Source organism: Entelurus aequoreus, linkage group LG10 (genome assembly GCF_033978785.1).
Source record: "Entelurus aequoreus isolate RoL-2023_Sb linkage group LG10, RoL_Eaeq_v1.1, whole genome shotgun sequence".
In the NCBI taxonomy this organism is placed as follows: Eukaryota; Metazoa; Chordata; class Actinopteri; order Syngnathiformes; family Syngnathidae; genus Entelurus; species Entelurus aequoreus.
The window spans coordinates 22195093-22219309 of record NC_084740.1 but is presented as its reverse complement, the minus strand read 5'-3'; the positions used below and the strand labels follow the sequence as shown (position 1 = coordinate 22219309).

Here is a 24217-nt window from a genome sequence, read left to right as displayed (position 1 = left end):
CTCCTCTGTTTTTTCCTGACCTAACGTATATTCCGCTCTACCCCGGTATTGAGCACTGTATAACGGATAAACCACAGAAAACTTGACTATATTCCAAATATAAGTATATTCCAAATATCAACATATTCCAAATATCAAGAAATTCCAAATTAAATACTACTGCATATGACCTCCATACTACTTCATATGAACTCCATAATAAAATACTACTTCATATGAACTAAATAATAAAATACTACTTCATATGAACTCATAATAAAATACTACTTCATATGAAATCCATAGTAAAATACTATAATAATATGACTTCCACAAAAATACTACTTCATATGAACAACATAATGAAATACTATTTCAATCCATAATAAAATACTACTTCATATGACCTACATAATAAAATACTACGTCATATGAACTCCATAATAAAATACTACTTCATATGAACTCCATAATAAAATAGTATTATATATGAATTTTATAATAAAATACTACTTAATATGAACTCCATAATAAAATACTACTTCATATGAACTCCATAATAAAATATGACTTCTTTTTTTTTCTTTTTTTTTCTTTTTTTTATAATGTCCTGCCCAGCTTCTCGGGCAAATCATATAGCAGATGTAGATGCCCATATCGGCTGTTCAGATTTACTTTACAAAAGAGAAGTGTAGGATACTTCTCTTGTTGCCTTACTTGTATTTTGACTTTATTAAATGTATTTATATTATCATTTGGTGCAGCCGGGCCGGAGCAGGAGGGGATAGAAAGAGAGAAAAAGGAAGACAGAGGGGGGAATTGTGGGGACAAGAGGGGTATTAGACAGAGAGACAAAAACAACAACAGCAAACACAACAACAACAACAACAACAACAGAGCAACATCAGCAAATACAACATGTACAAATATGATGGTAAAAGTAATAGCAAATAAGCAGTTAGCGAAAATTTAAAAAAAAAAATACAGAAATGACAATGACCATTATTACACTAAAAATGGAGCAATATGAATACCAATAGAAATAGTGCTATTGATAATAAATAATACCAGTACTTTACCTTTATTATCAACAATACAATTGTTCAAATGCAACAATACATATACGTAATGATAACTTCAGATACGAAAGAATGCAGAAAAAGGGAGGGGAAGAAAGAGAAGCCACCTTAACCTTGTAGATTGTTATAGTAACAATAGGTTAAGCTTTGTCAGTGTGCCATGTGTTATACCCAGTTTACCCTAGGGCAACAACGTTAATATATGTTTGATGAAACGTGATTATGTGCATGAGTGTATGTGTGCATATGTACTTGTATATGTACAGTATGTGTGCTTGTACAGTGAATGTATATGTACAGTATGTGTATATGTGTGTACAGCGAATGTATATGTACAGTATGTGTATACAGTATGTGTGTTTGAACAGTGAATGTATATGTACAGTATGTGTAAATGTGTGTATGTACAGTGAATGTATATGTACAGTATATGTATGTGTGTGTTTGTACAGTGAATGTATGTGTAGTATGTGTATGTGTGTGTTTGTACAGTGAATGTATATGTACAGTATGTGTATATGTATGTTTTTACAGTGAATGTATATGTACAGTATGTGTATACAGTATGTTTGTATAATGAATGTGCGTGTGGATGTACGAACTTTGAGTGTGTAAATATGTACTGTACTTATTTGTATATGTATGTGGGAGCGTAGGTACCTATGTATGTCTGTATGTATGTGTGTGAGTATATGTGAATTTGCATGTACAATACATTTGACTCCCAGTGTGTGCGGGAGCCAGAGTACGGCCCCAGCCTCCCCGAGAACCCATCCCACAAACAGTAGGTGTGGTGCCCAGGGAACCAGGGGCCACCGCCCCCACGCAGCCAAGCCGGACAGCGACAGGAACCCCAGAGACTGGCCCACCGTTCCGCCCACAAGGGCCAGCAGCAGGCCGCAGACAGACGCACCCGGCAGAGGACAAGGCACGAGAAAAACAGGGGGCAGCCAGACCCCAAGCCAGCGAGAGACCACACCCCACACGGACAGAAAGGCGGGACGCCCCGCCCGAGGGGCCCGGAGACCCCCCGCAACCGGACGGGAAGACCGCCCCCGCCCCACCGGCAACAGGGCCCCCAAGAGCCCCCCCCCACCCCCGGAGAGCGCGGCGAGGCCAGCCCACGGCCACCCCACCCAAGCCGGCCGCCACAGGACCACCCAGCACGGGGCCACAGGAACCACCCACCCCACCCGCAGGGACCCCAACGATGGAGATGGAACAACCAGCAACCGCCCCGCCGAGTCCCCCCCCCCTGAGGTAGGGGAATAAATAAATAAAATAAATAAATACATAATAATAATAATAATAATATTAATAAAATATATTAAAAAAAAAAAAAAAAAAAAGGAAAAAAAATAAATAATTAAATCTATTTATAAAAAAAATAAATAAATAAATAAATAAAAAAAGAATTAAAAGAAGATCACAGACATGCTGACACACAAGGTCGCTACCCCAACAACTGGCCGACTCGCAGCACCTCGGAATACCCTGCAGCACCAAGCCACCACAGTAGACGCAGGGACCAGACCCAGCAGGCCCCAACCAAGACGGGCACCCGGAAGGTATAAAGGGATAAAATATGACTTCATATGAACTCCATAATAAAATACTACTTCATATGACTTATATAATAAAATACTACTTCATATGATCCATAATAAAATACTACTTAATATGACCTCCATAATAAAATATTACTTCATATGAACTCCATAATAAAATATGACTTCATATGAACTCCGTAATAAAATACTACTTCGTATGAACTACATAATAAAATACTACTTCATATGAACTACATATTAATATACTACTACATATGAACTACATAATAAAATAAGTCATATGAACTACATGATAAAATACTTCAGATGAACTACATAATAAAATAGTTCATATGAATTACATAATAAAATACTACTTCATATGAACTCCAAAATAAAATACTACTTCATATGAATTACATAATAACATACTTCATATGAACTACATACTAAAATACGACTTCATATGAACTATATAATAAAATACTACTTCATATGAACTACATAATAAAATACTATTTCATATAATGAAGTGAATAAATAGTAAAATAATGTTATTGTAATGTGTGACTCAGCAGTGGTAGTTGTCACCAAGCAAGCTTATTGAAGTTACACTTTCACTTCCAGTACGCTAGCAAAAACACACACACGGACACACGCACACACGCACGCACGCACACACACACACACACACACACACACACACACACACACACACACACACACACACACACACACACACACACACACACACACACACACACACACCCACACACACACACACACACACACACACACACACACACACACACACACACACACACACACACACACGCAAACCTTCACTTTCAGCTAGGTAGCTGCTGAGCTAGCAAAGCTAAGCTAGTCCAGGACCAAAGACAGCAAGAACTGGACTCGGTGAAAGAAACAAGATGAGTATGGCTCCCTGCTCTTGGTGCACCGTTCTCATGGTAGGTTGGCCCTACTAGAGGACCGTGTTTGCCAGTTAGAGTAGGGTGACTTCTTAACTTTAGACGCTGCAGACACGGTTGCTTGCGTTAGCCATAGAAAGTTAACTAGCCCAGTTTGTAGCAGCCCTAAGTGGTCTACAAGCCACTATGAACCGGTTTAGCCCTTTAGCTAGTCCTACACCTCAGTGTACCGGGCACCACACCTTAGTCATAGGGGACTCCATCACCCGGAACATACAGTTTAGTAAACCAGCCACAATTAAGTGTATTCCCGGGGTTAGAGCACCTGACATTGAAGCCAGTTTTGGGGAGCTAACTCACAACAGGCGTAGTAAACATGTACGACAGGGTAATCGCACCACTAGCTATGCCAACATAGTTGTACACGTTGGTTCCAATGACACTAGGATGAGACAGTCAGAGATTACATTGCTAGGACTTGTAATCTGGCTAGAAAGATGTCCAGTCATGGAGTACTTGTCTCTGGCCCCCTGCCTGCGAGAGGCAATGAGAGGTATAGCAGATTAGTCTCGGTTAACAAGTCGCTGTCTAGTTTTTCGACAACAGGGACTAACTTTTATTGATAATTGGCCCTCTTTCTGGAGCAAACCGGGCTTGCTGATGAGGGATGGCCTTCACCCTAACCAGGAAGTGCCATCACTCTAACTAGGAACATAGATTACTGTTTGGGTCACACTTGACTAACTACACTAGAGCAAGCCCGGTCGCAGGCAATTACAGTGTCTGTTAGTCCGGGTGAGGAGTCAGTTAAGCTAGAACTAACCAGCACCAGGCTGGAAAATCCCTGCACACATAGCATCTCTCCTAGATGCTATGTGTGCAATCAATCAATCAATGTTTATTTATATAGCCCTAAATCACGAGTGTCTCAAAGGGCTGCACAAGCCACAACGACATCCTCGGCTCAGATCTCACATAAGGGCAAGGAAAAACTCACAACCCAGTGGGATGTCAATGTGAATGACTACGAGAAGCCTTGGAGAGGACCGCAGATGTGGGTGACCCCCCCTCTAGGGGAGACCGGATGCAATGGACGTCAAGTGGGTCTAGCATAATATTGTGAGAGTCCAGTCCATAGTGGATCTAACATAATAGTGAGAGTCCAGTCCATAGTGGGGCCAGCAGGAGACCATCCTGAGCGGAGACAGGTCAGCAGCGCAAACATCCCCAACCACACACAGACGAGCGGTCCACCCCGGGTCCCGACTTTGGACAGCCAGCGCTTCATCCGTGGCCACCGAACCTGTGCCCCCCCACCCCCCTCCACGAAGGAGAGGGGTGCAAAGCAGAAAAGAGACGGCAGATCAACTGGTCTTAAAGGGGGGTCTATTTAAAGGCTAGAGTATACAAATGAGTTTCAAGATGGGACTTAAGTGCTTCTACTCAGGTAGCATCTCTAACTGTTACCGGGAGGGCATTCCAGAGTACTGGAGCCCGAATAGAAAACACTCTATAGCCCACAGACTTTTTTTGGGCTCTGGGAATCACTAATAAGCCGGAGTTCTTTGAACGCAGATTTCTTGCCGGGACATATGGTACAATACAATCAGCAAGATAGGATGGAGCTAGACCGTGTAGTATTTTATACGTAAGTAGTAAAACCTTAAAGTCACATCTTAAGTGCACAGGAAGCCAGTGCAGGTGAGCCAGTATAGGTGTATATATAGGTATATATGTATATAAAGGTATATACAGTATAGGCGTAATATGATCAAACTTTCTTGTTCTTGTCAAAAGTCTAGCAGCCACATTTTGTACCAACTGTAATCTTTTAATGCTAGACATATGGAGACCCGAAAATAATACATTACAGTAATCGAGACGAGACGTCACGAACGCATGAATAATGATCTCAGCGTCGCTAGTGGACAAAATGGAACCCATTTTAGCGATATTACGGAGATGAAAGAAGGCCGTTTTAGTAACACTCTTAATGTGTGACTCAAACGAGAGAGTTGAGTCGAAGATAATACCCAGATTTTTACCGAGTCGCCTTTTGTAATTGTTTGGTTGTCACATGTTAAGGTGGTATAATTAAATAGGTGTATAATTGTTTGGTTGTCAAATGTTAAGGTGGTATTATTAAATAGGTGTATAATTGTTTGGTTGTCAAATGTTAAGGTGATATTATTAAATAGGTGTCGGTGTCTAGGAGGACCGATAATCAGCATTTCCGTTTTCTTAATAATACAGGTACACAACTCACATAATGTTTTTTCTGCAGTGACTGTGCCAGAGGTGGACATGCATTCTACTGAGGTGGCAAATTATGACACATTCAATCTATTGCAGCACCAAGCAAACAATCTGAAGATTCCCATCATATCAAATTCCTAGATATGATCGAAATTATTTAAGGCGCACTACACAAAATAAACGTAACGTTATCAATATCAATACTATGGATAATATTAACAAAACAATCCTCAAAACAGCCCACTACCTATAATATGGGCTTTTTAAACATACGATCATTGTCTCCTAAAACGTTATTAGTTAATGAGGTCATTAGAGACAACAATTTAAGATTGTTGTCTTTCGCTGAGACCAATGACGTTAAGTCATTGGTCTCAGTGAAACCTGGCTCAAACCAGATAATTTTTCCCGCTTAATGAGGCATCTCCTCCTAACTATACAAATGCGTATATTGCCCGTCCCCTTATAAGGGGTGGATGGGTTGCACTAATATAAAATAAAAACCTTAACCTTACCTTAATTATTTGAGGTGCTTACTATGAGGTCTGTCACACCGCTGCCTCTCTACCTGGCTGCTATCTACCGCCGCCCTGGGCCCTATTCAGACTTCATCAGTGAATTTTCAGAGTTTGTCGCTGATCTAGTGACGCACGGCGACAATATAATTACGATGTAGAATTTTAATATCCATATGAATACCCCATCCGTGCGTGGCGCTCCAGACTAAATTGATAGCTGTGGTCTTACACAAATAATAAATGAACCCACGCATCGCAACGGTAACACGATAAACGTAACCCTAACAATGCCATTGATAGTAGAGCACAGCTAAAGCTAAAAAAGGACCCTAAAAGGCGTACCCCCTGGTTTACAGAATAAACCAAAGCTCTTAAATTATCATGTAGAAAGCTGGAACGCAAATGGCGTGCGACTAAACTTGAGGTTTTCCATCAAGCATGGAGTGATAGTTTAATAACTTATAAACACATGCTTACCTTAGCTAAAGCTAATTACTACTCAAATCGCATCCGCCTCAACAAAAACAATCCTAAATATTTGTTCAGTACAGTAGCATCGCTAACCCAACAAGGGACTCCTCCCAGTAGCTCCACCCACTCGGCAGATGAGTTTATGAATTTTTTTAATAAGAAAATTGAAGTCATTAGAAAGGAGATTAAAGCTACAACTGGGTTCTATTAACACAGATAGGAATGTATGTACAAAGGATATTGCCCTCCAAAATATTCTTTGTCTTTTTGATGAAATAACATTAGAGGAACTCCTGCGGCGTGTAAATGGGATAAAACAAACAGCATGTTTACTTGACCCACTTCCTGGGAAACTTATCAAGGAGCTGTTTGTAATATTACGACCATCAGTGCTAAATAATATAAACGTATCACTTTCCTCTGGCACTGTCCCCTTTGCATTCAAAAAAGTGTTTATTCATCCTCTGCTCAAAAGACCTAACCTCCATCCTGACCTCATAGTAAACTACCGGCCGGTGTCCCACCTTCCCTTTATCTCGAAAATCCTCCAAAAAAAAAAAGTTGCACGATAGCTAAATGAACACTTAGCGTCTAACAATCTCTGTGAACCCTTTCAGTCCGGTTTCGGGGCAAATCAGTCTATGGAGACAGCCCTTGCAAAAATGACTAATGATCTATTGCTAACGATGGATGCTGATGCGTCATCCATGTTGCTGCTTCTTGATCTTAGTGCTGCTTTCGATACCGTCGATCATAATATTTTATTACAACGTATCAAAACACGTATTGGTATGTCAGACTTAGTCTTGTCTTGGTTTAACGCCTATCTTACTGACAGGAGGCAGTGTGTCTCCCATAAAAATGTGACCTTGAAGTATATTAAGGTAACGTGCGGAGTTCCACAGGGTTCTTGGCCCTGCACTCTTCAGCATCTACATGCTGCCGCTAGGTGACATCATGCGTGTTAGCTTTCAAAGTTATGCTGATGACAGCCCCTACATGCCCCTAAAGATGACCAACACGCCAGATTGTAGTCATTTGTAGGCATGTCCTATCTTGCTGATTGTATTGTACCATATGTCCCGGACAGAAATCTGTGTTCTAAGAACTTATAAACGAGAACCCCAAAAAAATCTGCGGGCTTTAGAGCGTTTTCTATTGGGGCTCCAGTACTCTGGAATGTTCTACTGGTAACAGTTACAGATGCTACCTCAGTAGAAGCATTTGAGTCCCATCTTAAAACTAATTTGTATACTCTAGTCTTTAAATAGACCCCCCTTTTAGACCAGTTGATCTGCTGTCTTTCTTTTGTGCTCTGCCCCCCTCTCCTGTGTGGAGAGGTGACCATAGATCAGCCTCCACGGAGGAAGCGCTAGCTGTTCCAAGTCTGGACCCAGGATGGACCACTCCTCTGTGCATCAGTCGATGACGTCTCTGCACTGTAACGTGTCTCCATGCAAGAAGATCCCCTGCTGGCCCACTATGGACTAGACTCCACCATTATGAACCGTACAAATGTCGTTGTCGTTGTGGTTTGTGCAGCCCTTTTCGAGTAAGGGCTTTATAAATGAACTTGATTACTTGACTGACTGATATTAGTACCATTAGTACCAAATACATGTAAGTACCAATGGTGCCATATTTTTACTAATAGTGCAACTACTAATAATATACAATAGTGCATTATGAGGACAAATGTATTATATTAATATAATTGTACTATATCAGTACAATATTATTCTATTGGTACAAAAATACTATATTAGTAAAATACCACATTAAGACCACAGCACTACCACATTAGTACAGTAGTACCATGTTAGTACCAAGAGTACCATATTAGCACAATGGTATTATATAGGTACAATGCTACCATAGTAGTACAAATAGTACCATATCAAAACCAATGGTACCATATTAGTACAATAGTACCATATTAGTACCATACTACCATATAAGTACTACAGTACCATATTGGTACTAATATACTGTTAGTACCAAATTAGTACCAAGAGTAGTGTATATGTACAATAGTACCATTTTAGTACCATATTACATATTAGCACAATAGTACCATATTAGTCCGATAGTACATATTAGTATCAATAGTACCATCTTGTAACAATAGTACCATATGAGTACAATAGAACCATATTAGTACCATAGTACATATTAGTACCAGTAGTACCAAATTACTCCCATAGTACATATTAGTATCAATAGTACCATCGTGTACCCATAGTACCATATTATTACCACAGTACCATATTAGTACCATGGTACATATTAGTACCAAAAGTACCATCTTGTTAAAATAGTACCATCTTAGGACCAATAGTACCATATTAGTACCATAGTACCAAATTAGTACCAAAACTACCATCTTGATAGTACCATATGAGTAATATCAATCAATTATTCAATCAAAGTTTACTTTGATTGATTGATTGATTTTGACTTTTGATTTTGACTTTGGTACACCTGCCAATGACAGCCATATGACAGCCTTAAGTATCTTTAAAAAAATAATTGTGCAAATACACTTTGTGGGATTTGAAGGAAGAATGAACTCAAGTCTAATACACACTGGAAAAAAACATTTTTCCTGTTCAATCTGCAGTAAATATTTTACTCAAAAGCCACATTTGAAAACACACATGAATACACACACTGTAGATGTGTGTGTACTGAGATCAGTGGCTCAGATTCCACATCAGGACAAGAAAAAACTCAACCCAATGGAATGACAATGAGAAACCTTGGAGGGGACCGCAGATGTGGGGACCCCCCTGGGCGACCGGTGCAATGGACGTCAATATGACCATATCAGTACCATATTAGTACCAAAACTACCATCTTGGTACAATAGTACCCTATTAGTACCATATTAGTACCAATAGTACCATATTAGTACCATAGTACATATTAGTACCAAAACTGCCAACTTGTTACAATAGTATCATATTAGTACCAATAGTACCATATTAGTATCATGGTACATAATATTACCATAAGTACCATCTTGTTACAATAGTAACATATTAGTACCATAGTACCATATTAGTACCATAGTACAATATTAGTATGAAACCTACCATCTTGTTACAATAGTACCATCTTAGTACCAATAGTACCATATTAGTACCATAGCACATATTAGTACCACAAGTACCATCTTGTTACAATAGTACTCCATTAGTACCCATCCCTCTCTGCTTATGGCCACAATTTAGCGCCGACGCAACATGGCTAACGTGATGAACGCTGGTGATGATGCAACGTGCCACACGAGCAGAGGTAGTAAATGAGCTAGTAGATTTAGAGTGGGGGCGGGGAGCAGAGTGTCAATTATTTCCTCTCAGCGGCCAATAGGAGTGACCAATAGGAGCAACCATAGGAGCGGCCAATAGGCGCAGCTAATAGGAGCGGCCAATAGGAGCAACCATAGGAGCGGCCAATAGGAGCTGCCAATAGGAGCGACCAATAAGTGTGGCCAATAGGAGCGGCCAATAGGAGCAGCCAATAGGAGCGACCAATAACTGCGACCAAAAGGAGCGGCCAAAAGGAGCGGCCAATAGGAGCGGCCGATAGGAGCGGCCGATAGGAGCGGCCGATAGGTGCGGCCGATAGGTGCGGCCGATAGGTGCGGCCGATAGGTGCGGCCGATAGGTGCGGCCGATAGGTGCGGCCGATAGGTGCGGCCGATAGGAGCGGCCGATAGGAGCGGCCGATAGGAGCGGCCGATAGGAGCGGCCGATAAGTGTGGCCGATAGGAGCGGCCGATAGGAGCGGCCGATAGGAGCGGCCGATAAGTGTGGCCGATAGGAGCGGCCGATAGGAGCGGCCGATAGGAGCGGCCGATAGGAGCGGCCGATAGGAGCGGCCGATAGGAGCGGCCGATAGGAGCGGCCGATAGGAGCGGTAGAGGAGGAGAAGTTAAACTCACCGACTTATCGGTGAAGGCGGTGGACTCAGAGGGCGCGATGTCGTAATAAGGAGGCTGGAGGGGCAACTTGTGTATCTCCTGCTCTTTGTCCAAATGGACCACCTGCAGGAGAAACAACATGATTAATAATCTCATTATCAATAATAGTCTGACTCATATTCATATTCTCATTATCAATAATAGTCTGATTCATATTGATATTCTCAATATCAATGATAGTCTGATTCATAGTTCATCATTGAAGAATATCATCAGGATTATTGATTAGTCATATTTGTATTAGTACTTTTCATTTCATCAATTATAATATTACCATTATTAATACTGTCTTTATTCTTAATATCTTTAGTAATATTACCATTATTAATACTATCTTTATTTTTAAAATCTTTAGCAATATTACCATTATTAATACTATATTTATTCAAAATAACTTTAGCAATATTACCATCCATACATTCATCTTCTTCCTCTTATCCGAGGTGGAGTCGTGGGGCAGTAGCCTAAGCAAAAAGGTCCTGACTTTCCTCTCCCCAGCCACTTCGTCCAGCTCCTCCCGGGGATCTCGAGGCGTTCCCAGACTAGCCGGGAGACATAGTTTTCCCAACGTGTCCTGGGTCTTCCCCGTGGCCTCCAGCCGGTCGGATGTGCCCTAAACATCTCCCTAGGGAGGCGTCCAGGGGGAATCCTGACTAGATGCCTGAACCACCTCATCTGGCTCCTGTCCATCTGGAGGAGCAGCGGCTTGACTTTGAGATCCTCCTGGATGACAGAGCTTCTCACCCTATCTCTAAGGGAGAGCCCCGCCACTTCGGCCGTTTGTACCCGGGATCTTGTCCTTTGGGTCTTAACCCAAAGCTCATGACCATAGGTGAAAATGGGAACGTAGATCGACCGGTAAATTGAGAGCTTTGTCTTCCGGCTAAGCTCCTTCTTCACAACAACGGATTGATACAGCGTCCGCATTACTGAAGACGCCGCACCGATCCGCCTGTCGATCTCACAATCCACTCTTCCCTCACTCGTAAACAAGACTCCGAGGTACTTGAACTCCTCCACATGGGGAAAGACCTCCTCCCCAACTTGGAGATGGCACTCCACCCTTTTCCGGGAAAGAACCATGGACTCGGACTTGGAGGTGCTGATTCTCATCCCAGTTGCTTCACACTAGGCTGCGAACCGATCCAGTGAGAGCTGAAGATCCTGGTCAGAGGAAGCCATCAGGACCACATCATCTGCAAAAAGCAGAGACCTAATCCTGCAGCCACCAAACCGGATCCCCTCAACGCCCTGACTGCGCCTACAAATTCTGTCCATAAAAGTTATGAAAATAATCGGTGACAAAGGGCAGCCCTGGCGGAGTCCAACCCTCACTGGAAACGAGTCCGACTTACTGCCGGCAATGCGAACCAAGCTCTGACACTGATCATACAGGGAGCGGACCGCCACAATCAGAAATTCCGATACCCCATACTCTCTGAGCACTCCCCACAGGACATAGGTCGAATAACTTCTCCAAGTCCACAAAGCACATGTAGACTGGTTGGGCTCCCATGCACCCTAAAGGAACCTGCCGAGGGTAAAGAGCTGGTCCACAGTTCCACGACCAGGACGAAAACCACACTGTTCCTCCTGAATCCGAGGTTCGACCATCCGGCGTAGCCTCCTCTCCAGTAAACCTGAATAGACCTTACTGGGATGGCTGAGGAGTGTGATCCCACAAAAGTTGGAACACACACTCCGGTTCCCCTTCTTAAAGAGAGGAACCACCACCCCGGTCTGCCAATCCAGAGGTACCGCCCCTGTTGTCCACGCGATGTTGCAGACTCTCGTCAACCAAGACAGCCCCACAGCGACCAGAGCCTCAAGGAACTCCGGGCGGATCTCATTCACCCCCGGGGCCTTGCCACAGAGGAGCTTTTTAACTATCTCGGCAACCTCAGCCCCAGAAATAGGAGAGCCCACCACAGATTCCCCAGGCACTGCTTCCTCATAGGAAGACATGTTGGTGGGATCGAGGAGGTCTTCGAAGTATTCCGTCCACCGATCCACAACATCCGCAGTCGAGGTCAGCAGCACACCATCCTCACCATACACGGTGTTGACAGTGCACTGCTTCCCCTTCCTGAGGTGGCGGTTGGTGGTCCAGAATCGCTTCGAAGCCGTCTGGAAGTCGATTTCCATGGCTAACCCGAACTCCTCCCATGTCCGAGTTTTTGCCTCCGCGACCGCTGAAGCGGTACCTGTCCGCTGCCTCTGGAGTCCCATGAGCCAAAAGGACCCGATAGGACTCTTTCTTCAGCTTGACGGCATTCCTCACTGCTGGTGACCACCAGCGGGTTTTAGGATTACCGCCACGACAGGCACCAACCAACCAGCCTAACCCAGCGGCATTCCGGCGGAAGGCGGGGTACACCCTGGATAAGGAAGGCGGCGTACACCCTGGACAAGGAAGGCAAGGTTACCCCTGGACAGAGAAGGTGGGGTAGACCCTGGAAGAGTGACCCCCTAATGGCAGGGCCAACACAGATAGACTGGTAGACTAAGTTAAAAAATTAAGGTGTTTAAATTAATGACTAAGTTGAAATACTAAAGTGGTTAAATTAGTGACTAAATTAAAAAAAAAAATTTGTGATTAAGTTGAAAGATTAAAGTGTTTAAATTAGTGAGTAAGTGGAAACACTAGGGTATTTAAATTAGTGACTAAGTTGAACGACTAAAATGTTTAAATTAGTGACTAGGTTGAAAAATTAAAGTGTTTAATATAGTGACTAAGTTGAAAGACTAAAGTGTTTAAATTAGTGACTAAGTTGAACGACTTAAATATCAAATTAGTGACTAAGTTGAACGACTAAAGTGTTCAAATTAGTGAGTAAGTTTAAAGACTAAAATTTTAAAATTTGTGACTAAGTTGAAAGACTAAAGTGTTTGAATTAGTGACTAAGTTGAAATACTAAAGTGTTTAAATTAGTTACTAAGTTGAATGACTAATATGTTTAAATTAGTGACTAAGTTGAAAGACTGAAGTGTGAAATTAGTGACTAGTTTGAAAGGATAACGTGTTTAATTAGTGACTAAGTTGAACAATTAAAATGTTTAAATTAGTGACTAGGTTGAAAAATTAAAGTGTTTAATATAGGGACTAAGTTGAAAGACTATAGTGTTTAAATTAGTGACTAAGTTGAACGACTTAAATGTCAAATTAGTTACTAAGTTGAACGACTAAAGTGTTCAAATTAGTGAGTAAGTTTAAAGACTAAAATGTTTAAATTTGTGATTAAGTTGAAAGACTAAAATGTTTAAATTACTGACTAAGTTGAAAGACCAAAAGTATTTTAAATGAGCAATTAAGATGAAAGATTAAAATTATTAAATTAGTGACTAAGTCGAACGAGTAAAGTGTTTCAAATGGTAACTAAGTTGAAAGACTAAAGTGTTTCAATTAGTGACTAAATTAGAATATTTAAATGCTTAAATTGGTGACTAAGTCAAAAGACTAAAGTGTTTAAATTTGTGACGAAGTTGTAATACTAAAGTGTTTTAACTAGTGACTAAGTTAAAAGACTCAAGTGTCAAATTAGTGACTAAGTTGAAAGACTAATATGTTTAAATAAGTGACTAAGTTGAAAGACTAAAGTGTTTGAATTAGTGACTAAGTTGAAATACTATGTGTTTAAATTTGTGACTAAGTTGAATGACTAAAATGTTTAAATTAGTGACTAAGTTGAAAGACTTAAATGTTTAAATTAGTGACTAAGTTGAAAGACTTAAATGTTTAAATTAGTGACTAAGTTGAACGACTGAAATGTTTAAATTAGTGACTGAGTTGAAAGACTAAAATGTTAGTCTTGCAACATTTTGAAAGACTAACATTTAGTCTTTCAAAAAGAAAAGAACCATCCGGATTGTTCTAGGCGCAAAGTGTAAAAGGGTGGTGTATTAGGGTGTATTAGTGCCCAAGGCATGGGTAACTTACACATCTGTGAAGGCACCATTAATGCTGAAAGGCACATACAGCTTTTGGAGCAACATATGTTGCCATCCGAGCAACGTTATCATGGTCAATTAGTGACTAAGTTGAACGACTAAAATGTTTAAATTAGTGACTGAGTTGAAAGACTAAAATGTTTAAATTAGTGACTGAGTTGAAAGACTAAAATGTTAGTCTTTCAACATTTTGAAAGAACAACATTTAGTCTTTCAAAAAGAAAAGAACCATCCGGATTTTTCTAGGCGCAAAGTGTAAAAGGGTGGTGTATTAGTGCCCAAGGCATGGGTAACTTACACATCTGTGAAGGCACCATTAATGCTGAAAGGTACATACATCTTTTGGAGCAACATATGTTGCCATCCGAGCAACGTTATCATGGTCAATTAGTGACTAAGTTGAACGACTAAAATGTTTAAATTAGTGACTGAGTTGAAAGACTAAAATGTTTAAATTAGTGACTGAGTTGAAAGACTAAAATGTTAGTCTTTCAACATTTTGAAAGACTAACATTTAGTTTTTCAAAAAGAAAAGAAGCATCCGGATTGTTCTAGGCGCAAAGTGTAAAAGGGTGGTGTATTAGGGTGTATTAGTGCCCAAGGCATGGGTAACTTACACATCTGTGAAGGCACCATTAATGCTGAAAGGTAAATACAGCTTTTGGAGCAACATATGTTGCCATCCGAGCAACGTTATCATGGTCAATTAGTGACTAAGTTGAACGACTAAAATGTTTAAATTAGTGACTGAGTTGAAAGACTAAAATGTTTATATTAGTGACTAAGTTGAAAGACTAAAATGTTTAAATTAGTGACTAAGTTGAAATAATAAATTTTTTAAATTAGTGACTAAGTTGAAAGACTAAAATGTTTAAATTAGTGACTAAGTTGAAAGACTACAATGTTTAAATTTGTGATTAAGTTGAAAGACTAAAATGTTTAAATTACTGACTAAGTTGAAAGACCAAAAGTATTTTAAATGAGCAATTAAGATGAAAGATTAAAATTATTAAATTAGTGACTAAGTCGAACGAGTAAAGTGTTTCAAATGGTAACTAAGTTGAAAGACTAAAGTGTTTCAATTAGTGACTAAATTAGAATATTTAAATGCTTAAATTGGTGACTAAGTCAAAAGACTAAAGTGTTTAAATTTGTGACGAAGTTGTAATACTAAAGTGTTTTAACTAGTGACTAAGTTAAAAGACTCAAGTGTCAAATTAGTGACTAAGTTGAAAGACTAATATGTTTAAATAAGTGACTAAGTTGAAAGACTAAAGTGTTTGAATTAGTGACTAAGTTGAAATACTATGTGTTTAAATTTGTGACTAAGTTGAATGACTAAAATGTTTAAATTAGTGACTAAGTTGAAAGACTTAAATGTTTAAATTAGTGACTAAGTTGAAAGACTTAAATGTTTAAATTAGTGACTAAGTTGAACGACTGAAATGTTTAAATTAGTGACTGAGTTGAAAGACTAAAATGTTAGTCTTGCAACATTTTGAAAGACTAACATTTAGTCTTTCAAAAAGAAAAGAACCATCCGGATTGTTCTAGGCGCAAAGTGTAAAAGGGTGGTGTATTAGTGCCCAAGGCATGGGTAACTTACACATCTGTGAAGGCACCATTAATGCTGAAAGGATACATACAGCTTTTGGAGCAACATATGTTGCCATCCGAGCAACGTTATCATGGTCAATTAGTGACTAAGTTGAACGACTAAAATGTTTAAATTAGTGACTGAGTTGAAAGACTAAAATGTTTAAATTAGTGACTGAGTTGAAAGACTAAAATGTTAGTCTTTCAACATTTTGAAAGAACAACATTTAGTCTTTCAAAAAGAAAAGAACCATCCGGATTTTTCTAGGTGCAAAGTGTAAAAGGGTGGTGTATTAGGGTGTATTAGTGCCCAAGGCATGGGTAACTTACACATCTGTGAAGGCACCATTAATGCTGAAAGGTACATACAGCTTTTGGAGCAACATATGTTGCCATCCGAGCAACGTTATCATGGTCAATTAGTGACTAAGTTGAACGACTAAAATGTTTAAATTAGTGACTGAGTTGAAAGACTAAAATGTTTAAATTAGTGACTGAGTTGAAAGACTAAAATGTTAGTCTTTCAACATTTTGAAAGACTAACATTTAGTCTTTCAAAAAGAAAAGAAGCATCCGGATTGTTCTAGGCGCAAAGTGTAAAAGGGTGGTGTATTAGGGTGTATTAGTGCCCAAAGCATGGGTAACTTACACATCTGTGAAGGCACCATTAATGCTGAAAGGTACATACAGCTTTTGGAGCAACATATGTTGCCATCCGAGCAACGTTATCATGGTCAATTAGTGACTAAGTTGAACGACTAAAATGTTTAAATTAGTGACTGAGTTGAAAGACTAAAATGTTTAAATTAGTGACTGAGTTGAAAGACTAAAATGTTAGTCTTTCAACATTTTGAAAGAACAACATTTAGTCTTTCAAAAAGAAAAGAAGCATCCGGATTGTTCTAGGCGCAAAGTGTAAAAGGGTGGTGTATTAGGGTGTATTAGTGCCCAAGGCATGGGTAACTTACACATCTGTGAAGGCACCATTAATGCTGAAAGGTACATACAGCTTTTGGAGCAACATATGTTGCCATCCGAGCAACGTTATCATGGTCAATTAGTGACTAAGTTGAACGACTAAAATGTTTAAATTAGTGACTGAGTTGAAAGACTAAAATGTTTAAATTAGTGACTGAGTTGAAAGACAAAAATGTTAGTCTTTCAACATTTTGAAAGAACAACATTTAGTCTTTCAAAAAGAAAAGAACCATCCGGATTTTTCTAGGCGCAAAGTGTAAAAGGGTGGTGTATTAGTGCCCAAGGCATGGGTAACTTACACATCTGTGAAGGCACCATTAATGCTGAAAGGTACATACATCTTTTGGAGCAACATATGTTGCCATCCGAGCAACGTTATCATGGTCAATTAGTGACTAAGTTGAAGGACTAAAATGTTTAAATTAGTGACTGAGTTGAAAGACTAAAATGTTTAAATTAGTGACTGAGTTGAAAGACTAAAATGTTAGTCTTTCAACATTTTGAAAGACTAACATTTAGTTTTTCAAAAAGAAAAGAAGCATCCGGATTGTTCTAGGCGCAAAGTGTAAAAGGGTGGTGTATTAGGGTGTATTAGTGCCCAAGGCATGGGTAACTTACACATCTGTGAAGGCACCATTAATGCTGAAAGGTACATACATCTTTTGGAGCAACATATGTTGCCATCCGAGCAACGTTATCATGGTCAATTAGTGACTAAGTTGAACGACTAAAATGTTTAAATTAGTGACTGAGTTGAAAGACTAAAATGTTTAAATTAGTGACTGAGTTGAAAGACTAAAATGTTAGTCTTTCAACATTTTGAAAGACTAACATTTAGTTTTTCAAAAAGAAAAGAAGCATCCGGATTGTTCTAGGCGCAAAGTGTAAAAGGGTGGTGTATTAGGGTGTAGTGCCCAAGGCATGGGTAACTTACACATCTGTGAAGGCACCATTAATGCTGAAAGGTACATACAGCTTTTGGAGCAACATATGTTGCCATCCGAGCAACGTTATCATGGTCAATTAGTGACTAAGTTGAACGACTAAAATGTTTAAATTAGTGACTGAGTTGAAAGACTAAAATGTTTGAATTAGTGACTGAGTTGAAAGACTAAAATGTTAGTCTTTCAACATTTTGAAAGACTAACATTTAGTCTTTCAAAAAGAAAAGAACCATCCGGATTGTTCTAGGCGCAAAGTGTAAAAGGGTGGTGTATTAGGGTGTATTAGTGCCCAAGGCATGGGTAACTTACACATCTGTGAAGGCACCATTAATGCTGAAAGGTACATACATCTTTTGGAGCAACATATGTTGCCATCCGAGCAACGTTATCATGGTCAATTAGTGACTAAGTTGAACGACTAAAATGTTTAAATTAGTGACTGAGTTGAAAGACTAAAATGTTTAAATTAGTGACTGAGTTGAAAGACTAAAATGTTAGTCTTTCAACATTTTGAAAGACTAACATTTAGTTTTTCAAAAAGAAAAGAAGCATCCGGATTGTTCTAGGCGCAAAGTGTAAAAGGGTGGTGTATTAGGGTGTATTAGTGCCCAAGGCATGGGTAACTTACACATCTGTGAAGGCACCATTAATGCTGAAAGGTACATACATCTTTTGGAGCAACATATGTTGCCATCCGAGCAACGTTATCATGGTCAATTAGTGACTAAGTTGAACGACTAAAATGTTTAAATTAGTGACTGAGTTGAAAGACTAAAATGTTTAAATTAGTGACTGAGTTGAAAGACTAAAATGTTAGTCTTTCAACATTTTGAAAGACTAACATTTAGTTTTTCAAAAAGAAAAGAAGCATCCGGATTGTTCTAGGCGCAAAGTGTAAAAGGGTGGTGTATTAGGGTGTAGTGCCCAAGGCATGGGTAACTTACACATCTGTGAAGGCACCATTAATGCTGAAAGGTACATACAGCTTTTGGAGCAACATATGTTGCCATCCGAGCAACGTTATCATGGTCAATTAGTGACTAAGTTGAACGACTAAAATGTTTAAATTAGTGACTGAGTTGAAAGACTAAAATGTTTGAATTAGTGACTGAGTTGAAAGACTAAAATGTTAGTCTTTCAACATTTTGAAAGACTAACATTTAGTCTTTCAAAAAGAAAAGAACCATCCGGATTTTTCTAGGCGCAAAGTGTAAAAGGGTGGTGTATTAGGGTGTATTAGTGCCCAAGGCATGGGTAACTTACACATCTGTGAAGGCACCATTAATGCTGAAAGGTACATACATCTTTTGGAGCAACATATGTTGCCATCCGAGCAACGTTATCATGGTCAATTAGTGACTAAGTTGAACGACTAAAATGTTTAAATTAGTGACTGAGTTGAAAGACTAAAATGTTTAAATTAGTGACTGAGTTGAAAGACTAAAATGTTAGTCTTTCAACATTTTGAAAGACTAACATTTAGTTTTTCAAAAAGAAAAGAAGCATCCGGATTGTTCTAGGCGCAAAGTGTAAAAGGGTGGTGTATTAGGGTGTATTAGTGCCCAAGGCATGGGTAACTTACACATCTGTGAAGGCACCATTAATGCTGAAAGGTACATACAGCTTTTGGAGCAACATACGTTGCCATCCGAGCAACGTTATCATGGTCAATTAGTGACTAAGTTGAACGACTAAAATGTTTAAATTAGTGACTGAGTTGAAAGACTACAATGTTTATATTAGTGACTGAGTTGAAAGACTAAAATCTTAGTCTTTCAACATTTTGAAAGACTAACATTTAGTTTTTCAAAAAGAAAAGAACCATCCGGATTGTTCTAGGCGCAAAGTGTAAAAGGGTGGTGTATTAGGGTGTATTAGTGCCCAAGGCATGGGTAACTTACACATCTGTGAAGGCACCATTAATGCTGAAAGGTACATACAGCTTTTGGAGCAACATATGTTGCCATCCGAGCAACGTTATCATGGTCAATTAGTGACTAAGTTGAAAGACTAAAATGTTTAAATTAGTGACTGAGTTGAAAGACTAAAATGTTAGTCTTTCAACATTTTGAAAGACTAACATTTAGTCTTTCAAAAAGAAAAGAACCATCCGGATTTTTCTAGGCGCAAAGTGTAAAAGGGTGGTGTATTAGGGTGTATTAGTGCCCAAGGCATGGGTAACTTACACATCTGTGAAGGCACCATTAATGCTGAAAGGTACATACAGCTTTTGGAGCAACATACGTTGCCATCCGAGCAACGTTATCATGGTCAATTAGTGACTAAGTTGAACGACTAAAATGTTTAAATTAGTGACTGAGTTGAAAGACTAAAATGTTTAAATTAGTGACTGAGTTGAAAGACTAAAATGTTAGTCTTTCAACATTTTGAAAGAACAACATTTAGTCTTTCAAAAAGAAAAGAACCATCCGGATTTTTCTAGGCGCAAAGTGTAAAAGGGTGGTGTATTAGGGTGTATTAGTGCCCAAGGCATGGGTAACTTACACATCTGTGAAGGCACCATTAATGCTGAAAGGTACATACAGCTTTTGGAGCAACATACGTTGCCATCCGAGCAACGTTATCATGGTCAATTAGCAGAGGTGTGGACTCGAGTCACATGACTTGGACTCGAGTCAGACTCGAGTCATGAATTTGATGACTTTAGACTCGACTTGACAAAATGTAAAGAGACTTGCAACTCGACTTAGACTTTAACATCAATGACTTGTGACTTCACTTGGACTTGAGCCTTTTGACTTGACATGACTTGCTACTTTCCCCAAAACCTAAAGCTTAAAAAGTTATTTGGGAGCGCTCCGTTGCTTTCATTTTGTACGTGTCTGTCCATCAGCGTGTGTGCTGCGTGTCAATACAACAGCCAACCAAATTAGATCTACATTGTTTTCATCACACAGCATTCAGCCAATCAAATTGCAGGACAACCAATGAACAAGAGTTGTCAAACAACGCGCCAGTGAGAAAGATTTATACCAAAGTTGGTTTCGTTCGGGTATAAAAACTACGACTTGGTCAACAAAAAACGAATTGCCGTATGCAAATCACGCAGTTCGAATATTACAGACGGAGACGCAACAACTTCCAACTTCGTTCGACATTTCAAGTTGCACAAAGAAGGGTAAGTTTTGAATGTAAGCTAACGTTTATTGGCTAAGTAACATGACTTTTATTTGCTGTGTAGTTAAATCAGTGAGGCTGTAAACTCACTGCTAACGTCATAACCATAGACATCTTATAAGTAGACGCAGCACGAGCGCTACTGCCTACTGGCGCAGACGAGACGCGGGGCCGCCATCTTGGAGTGGTGATCCGCTCCACTCAGTGCAATTCATTTGGCAGGAGCAATGAACTGTCAGCGCATTTAATTCATTTTACCTCACTGAATAGTGATACCACTCATTTTCACGCGCTTTTTCGTCATACGTGTAGCTATGATACGGACACATGTTTTATTATTCATAGTTTGCTTAACAGTAATATAATATTCTTATATGCTATAAGTGACCAGACGTCCGAGATCAAAACTGGGAATATAAGCCCAGAGAAGGGGGGAAAAAACGGTCAGCTATTTTTAAGTTGAAGAAACAATATGATTATGTTACATATACATGCGTATATCCTACATAAACAATGTATGAATACATTAGATATCTATATATCGTATAGACTGTATCTCTGTTGCTGCAGCAGCAGAGAGTTTATTCTGTCTTGACACTTTGTATTGATATTTTGTATTACATTCTTCCCTTAAATGATAATGTTTACAGTGATTGTTATATATGTATTTTTTATGTATGTTGCTTTGGATAAAAGCGTCTGCCAAATACTTAAACATATATAAACACCTGAAACTCTTTATATCAGCTAAAACCACCAATCTCTTTCACTGGATTCAGAATAAAACCAAATGCTGTCTTACCCAACAATGTTAGTATTTGAATATTGTTACTTGAAGACTTATTCCTGGTTACAATTATACTGTTAAGAAAGTATTGTCTTATATTTTGCCTAAAATGAGAATGCATCATAATCAGTGGCGGCTGGTGAATTTTGTTTTAGGTGGGGCTGAAAGTTTGTAAACCAAACCCCTGTAGGGGTGTCATCCTCCCCCAGAAGATTTCTTTGTGATTTTCACATACAAATATTGAAGATCTTTGCTCCTTCTCAACTCTGTGGTAATGTTATTTTCATAAAATACAACCAATAGTACATTAATGTTAAATCTTACTTGTGAAAAGTAATCCCCCGATTCCTATTTTCAACAGTCCGCTCATTTGAGCAGGAAAACGCTGAACACCAGCCCGGCATCTTTGTTTTCTACCTGTCAACTGTCAGTTTAGGCTGCTCGCCGGCTCCTCATCACTACTTCAAGATGCAATTTGCTTGCGTCACAGCAACCAATACTGCGTCTACTTATACGATGTCTATGGTTATAACATCATTTCAAACACAGCAATATGTTGCGTCCACTGCAGTTTGCTACCTTATTCATACTTTTTGTCAAGTGATTTTTTTAAGCAGGGTTGCATGAGGTACCTATACTTAACGTTACGTTAGTCAATGTATCACACACAGTAACGTAACATTAGACGGCGGTCAGCAGCACCGCGTATTTTAGCCACCTACAAAAAGACAAACATGGTCAAATAAAGGTCAGTTAAAATGTATACTATATTAAGAATATGTGTACATATTGCATAGGGCCCTGACATCTAAAAAGTACAACTCTGTTCATTGTTATGTTCATGTATTTGTTATGTTTTTCATGTGTACGCACACATAAACACACATACAGTATGAGATGAGATCAATGAGATAAGGTAAGAACAGAATACAAACTGCTGTGGAACTAGTTACAATGCAATATGCCATGGAAATACAATGTTAACACTTTTGTACAAATAAGTACAGTTACACTTGTTTTTGCAAATGTCTTTATTCTGTAAAGGAATGAGTTAAATGTTTAAAATTGTTTAAACTATTAAAATGACTGGTTAATAGTGCTATTATGAATTGCAATGTCAGTACTATTTTTTTTTCATGCTATTTCAAATGCACTTGTTTTAATAAATAAATACAGCGGTTTAAAAGCATACTCAATCTGTGTAAAAATATTAGTCTGTGGTTAAAAGGACTTGAAAGGACTCGAAACTCAAAATGCAGGACTTGTGACTTGACTTGAGACTTTCCAGTCTTGACTTTGGACTTGACTCGGGACTTGCCTGTCTTGACTCGGGACTTGACTCGAGACTTGAGGGCAAAGACTTGAGACTTACTTGTGACTTGCAAAGCAATGACTTGGTCCCACCTCTGTCAATTAGTGACTAAGTTGAACGACTAAAATGTTTAAATTAGTGACTGAGTTGAAAGACTAAAATGTTTAAATTAGTGACTGAGTTGAAAGACTAAAATGTTAGTCTTTCAACATTTTGAAAGACTAACATTTAGTTTTTCAAAAAGAAAAGAAGCATCCGGATTGTTCTAGGCGCAAAGTGTAAAAGGGTGGTGTATTAGGGTGTAGTGCCCACGGCATGGGTAACTTACACATCTGTGAAGGCACCGTTAATGCTGAAAGGTACATACAGCTTTTGGAGCAACATATGTTGCCATCCGAGCAACGTTATCATGGTCAATTAGTGACTAAGTTGAACGACTAAAATGTTTAAATTAGTGACTGAGTTGAAAGACTAAAATGTGTAAATTAGTGACTGAGTTGAAAGACTAAAATGTTAGTCTTTCAACATTTTGAAAGACTAACATTTAGTTTTTCAAAAAGAAAAGAAGCATCCGGATTGTTCTAGGCGCAAAGTGTAAAAGGGTGGTGTATTAGGGTGTATTAGTGCCCAAGGCATGGGTAACTTACACATCTGTGAAGGCACCATTAATGCTGAAAGGTACATACAGCTTTTGGAGCAACATACGTTGCCATCCGAGCAACGTTATCATGGTCAATTAGTGAC

General features: G+C 39.2%; 1 protein-coding gene across 3 annotated transcripts in view; it reads right to left on the bottom strand.

Annotated features, from left to right (window-relative positions):
- The window catches only part of nectin1b (nectin cell adhesion molecule 1b), a 237409-nt gene that overhangs the window by 21645 nt on the left and 191547 nt on the right, over window positions 1-24217 (bottom strand). For all 3 annotated transcript variants that reach the window (XM_062060305.1, XM_062060308.1, XM_062060307.1), the window contains exon 8: window positions 10732-10833. In XM_062060305.1, coding sequence (XP_061916289.1) covers window positions 10732-10833 — 102 coding nt within the window. The remainder of the gene's footprint in view (window positions 1-10731; window positions 10834-24217) is intronic.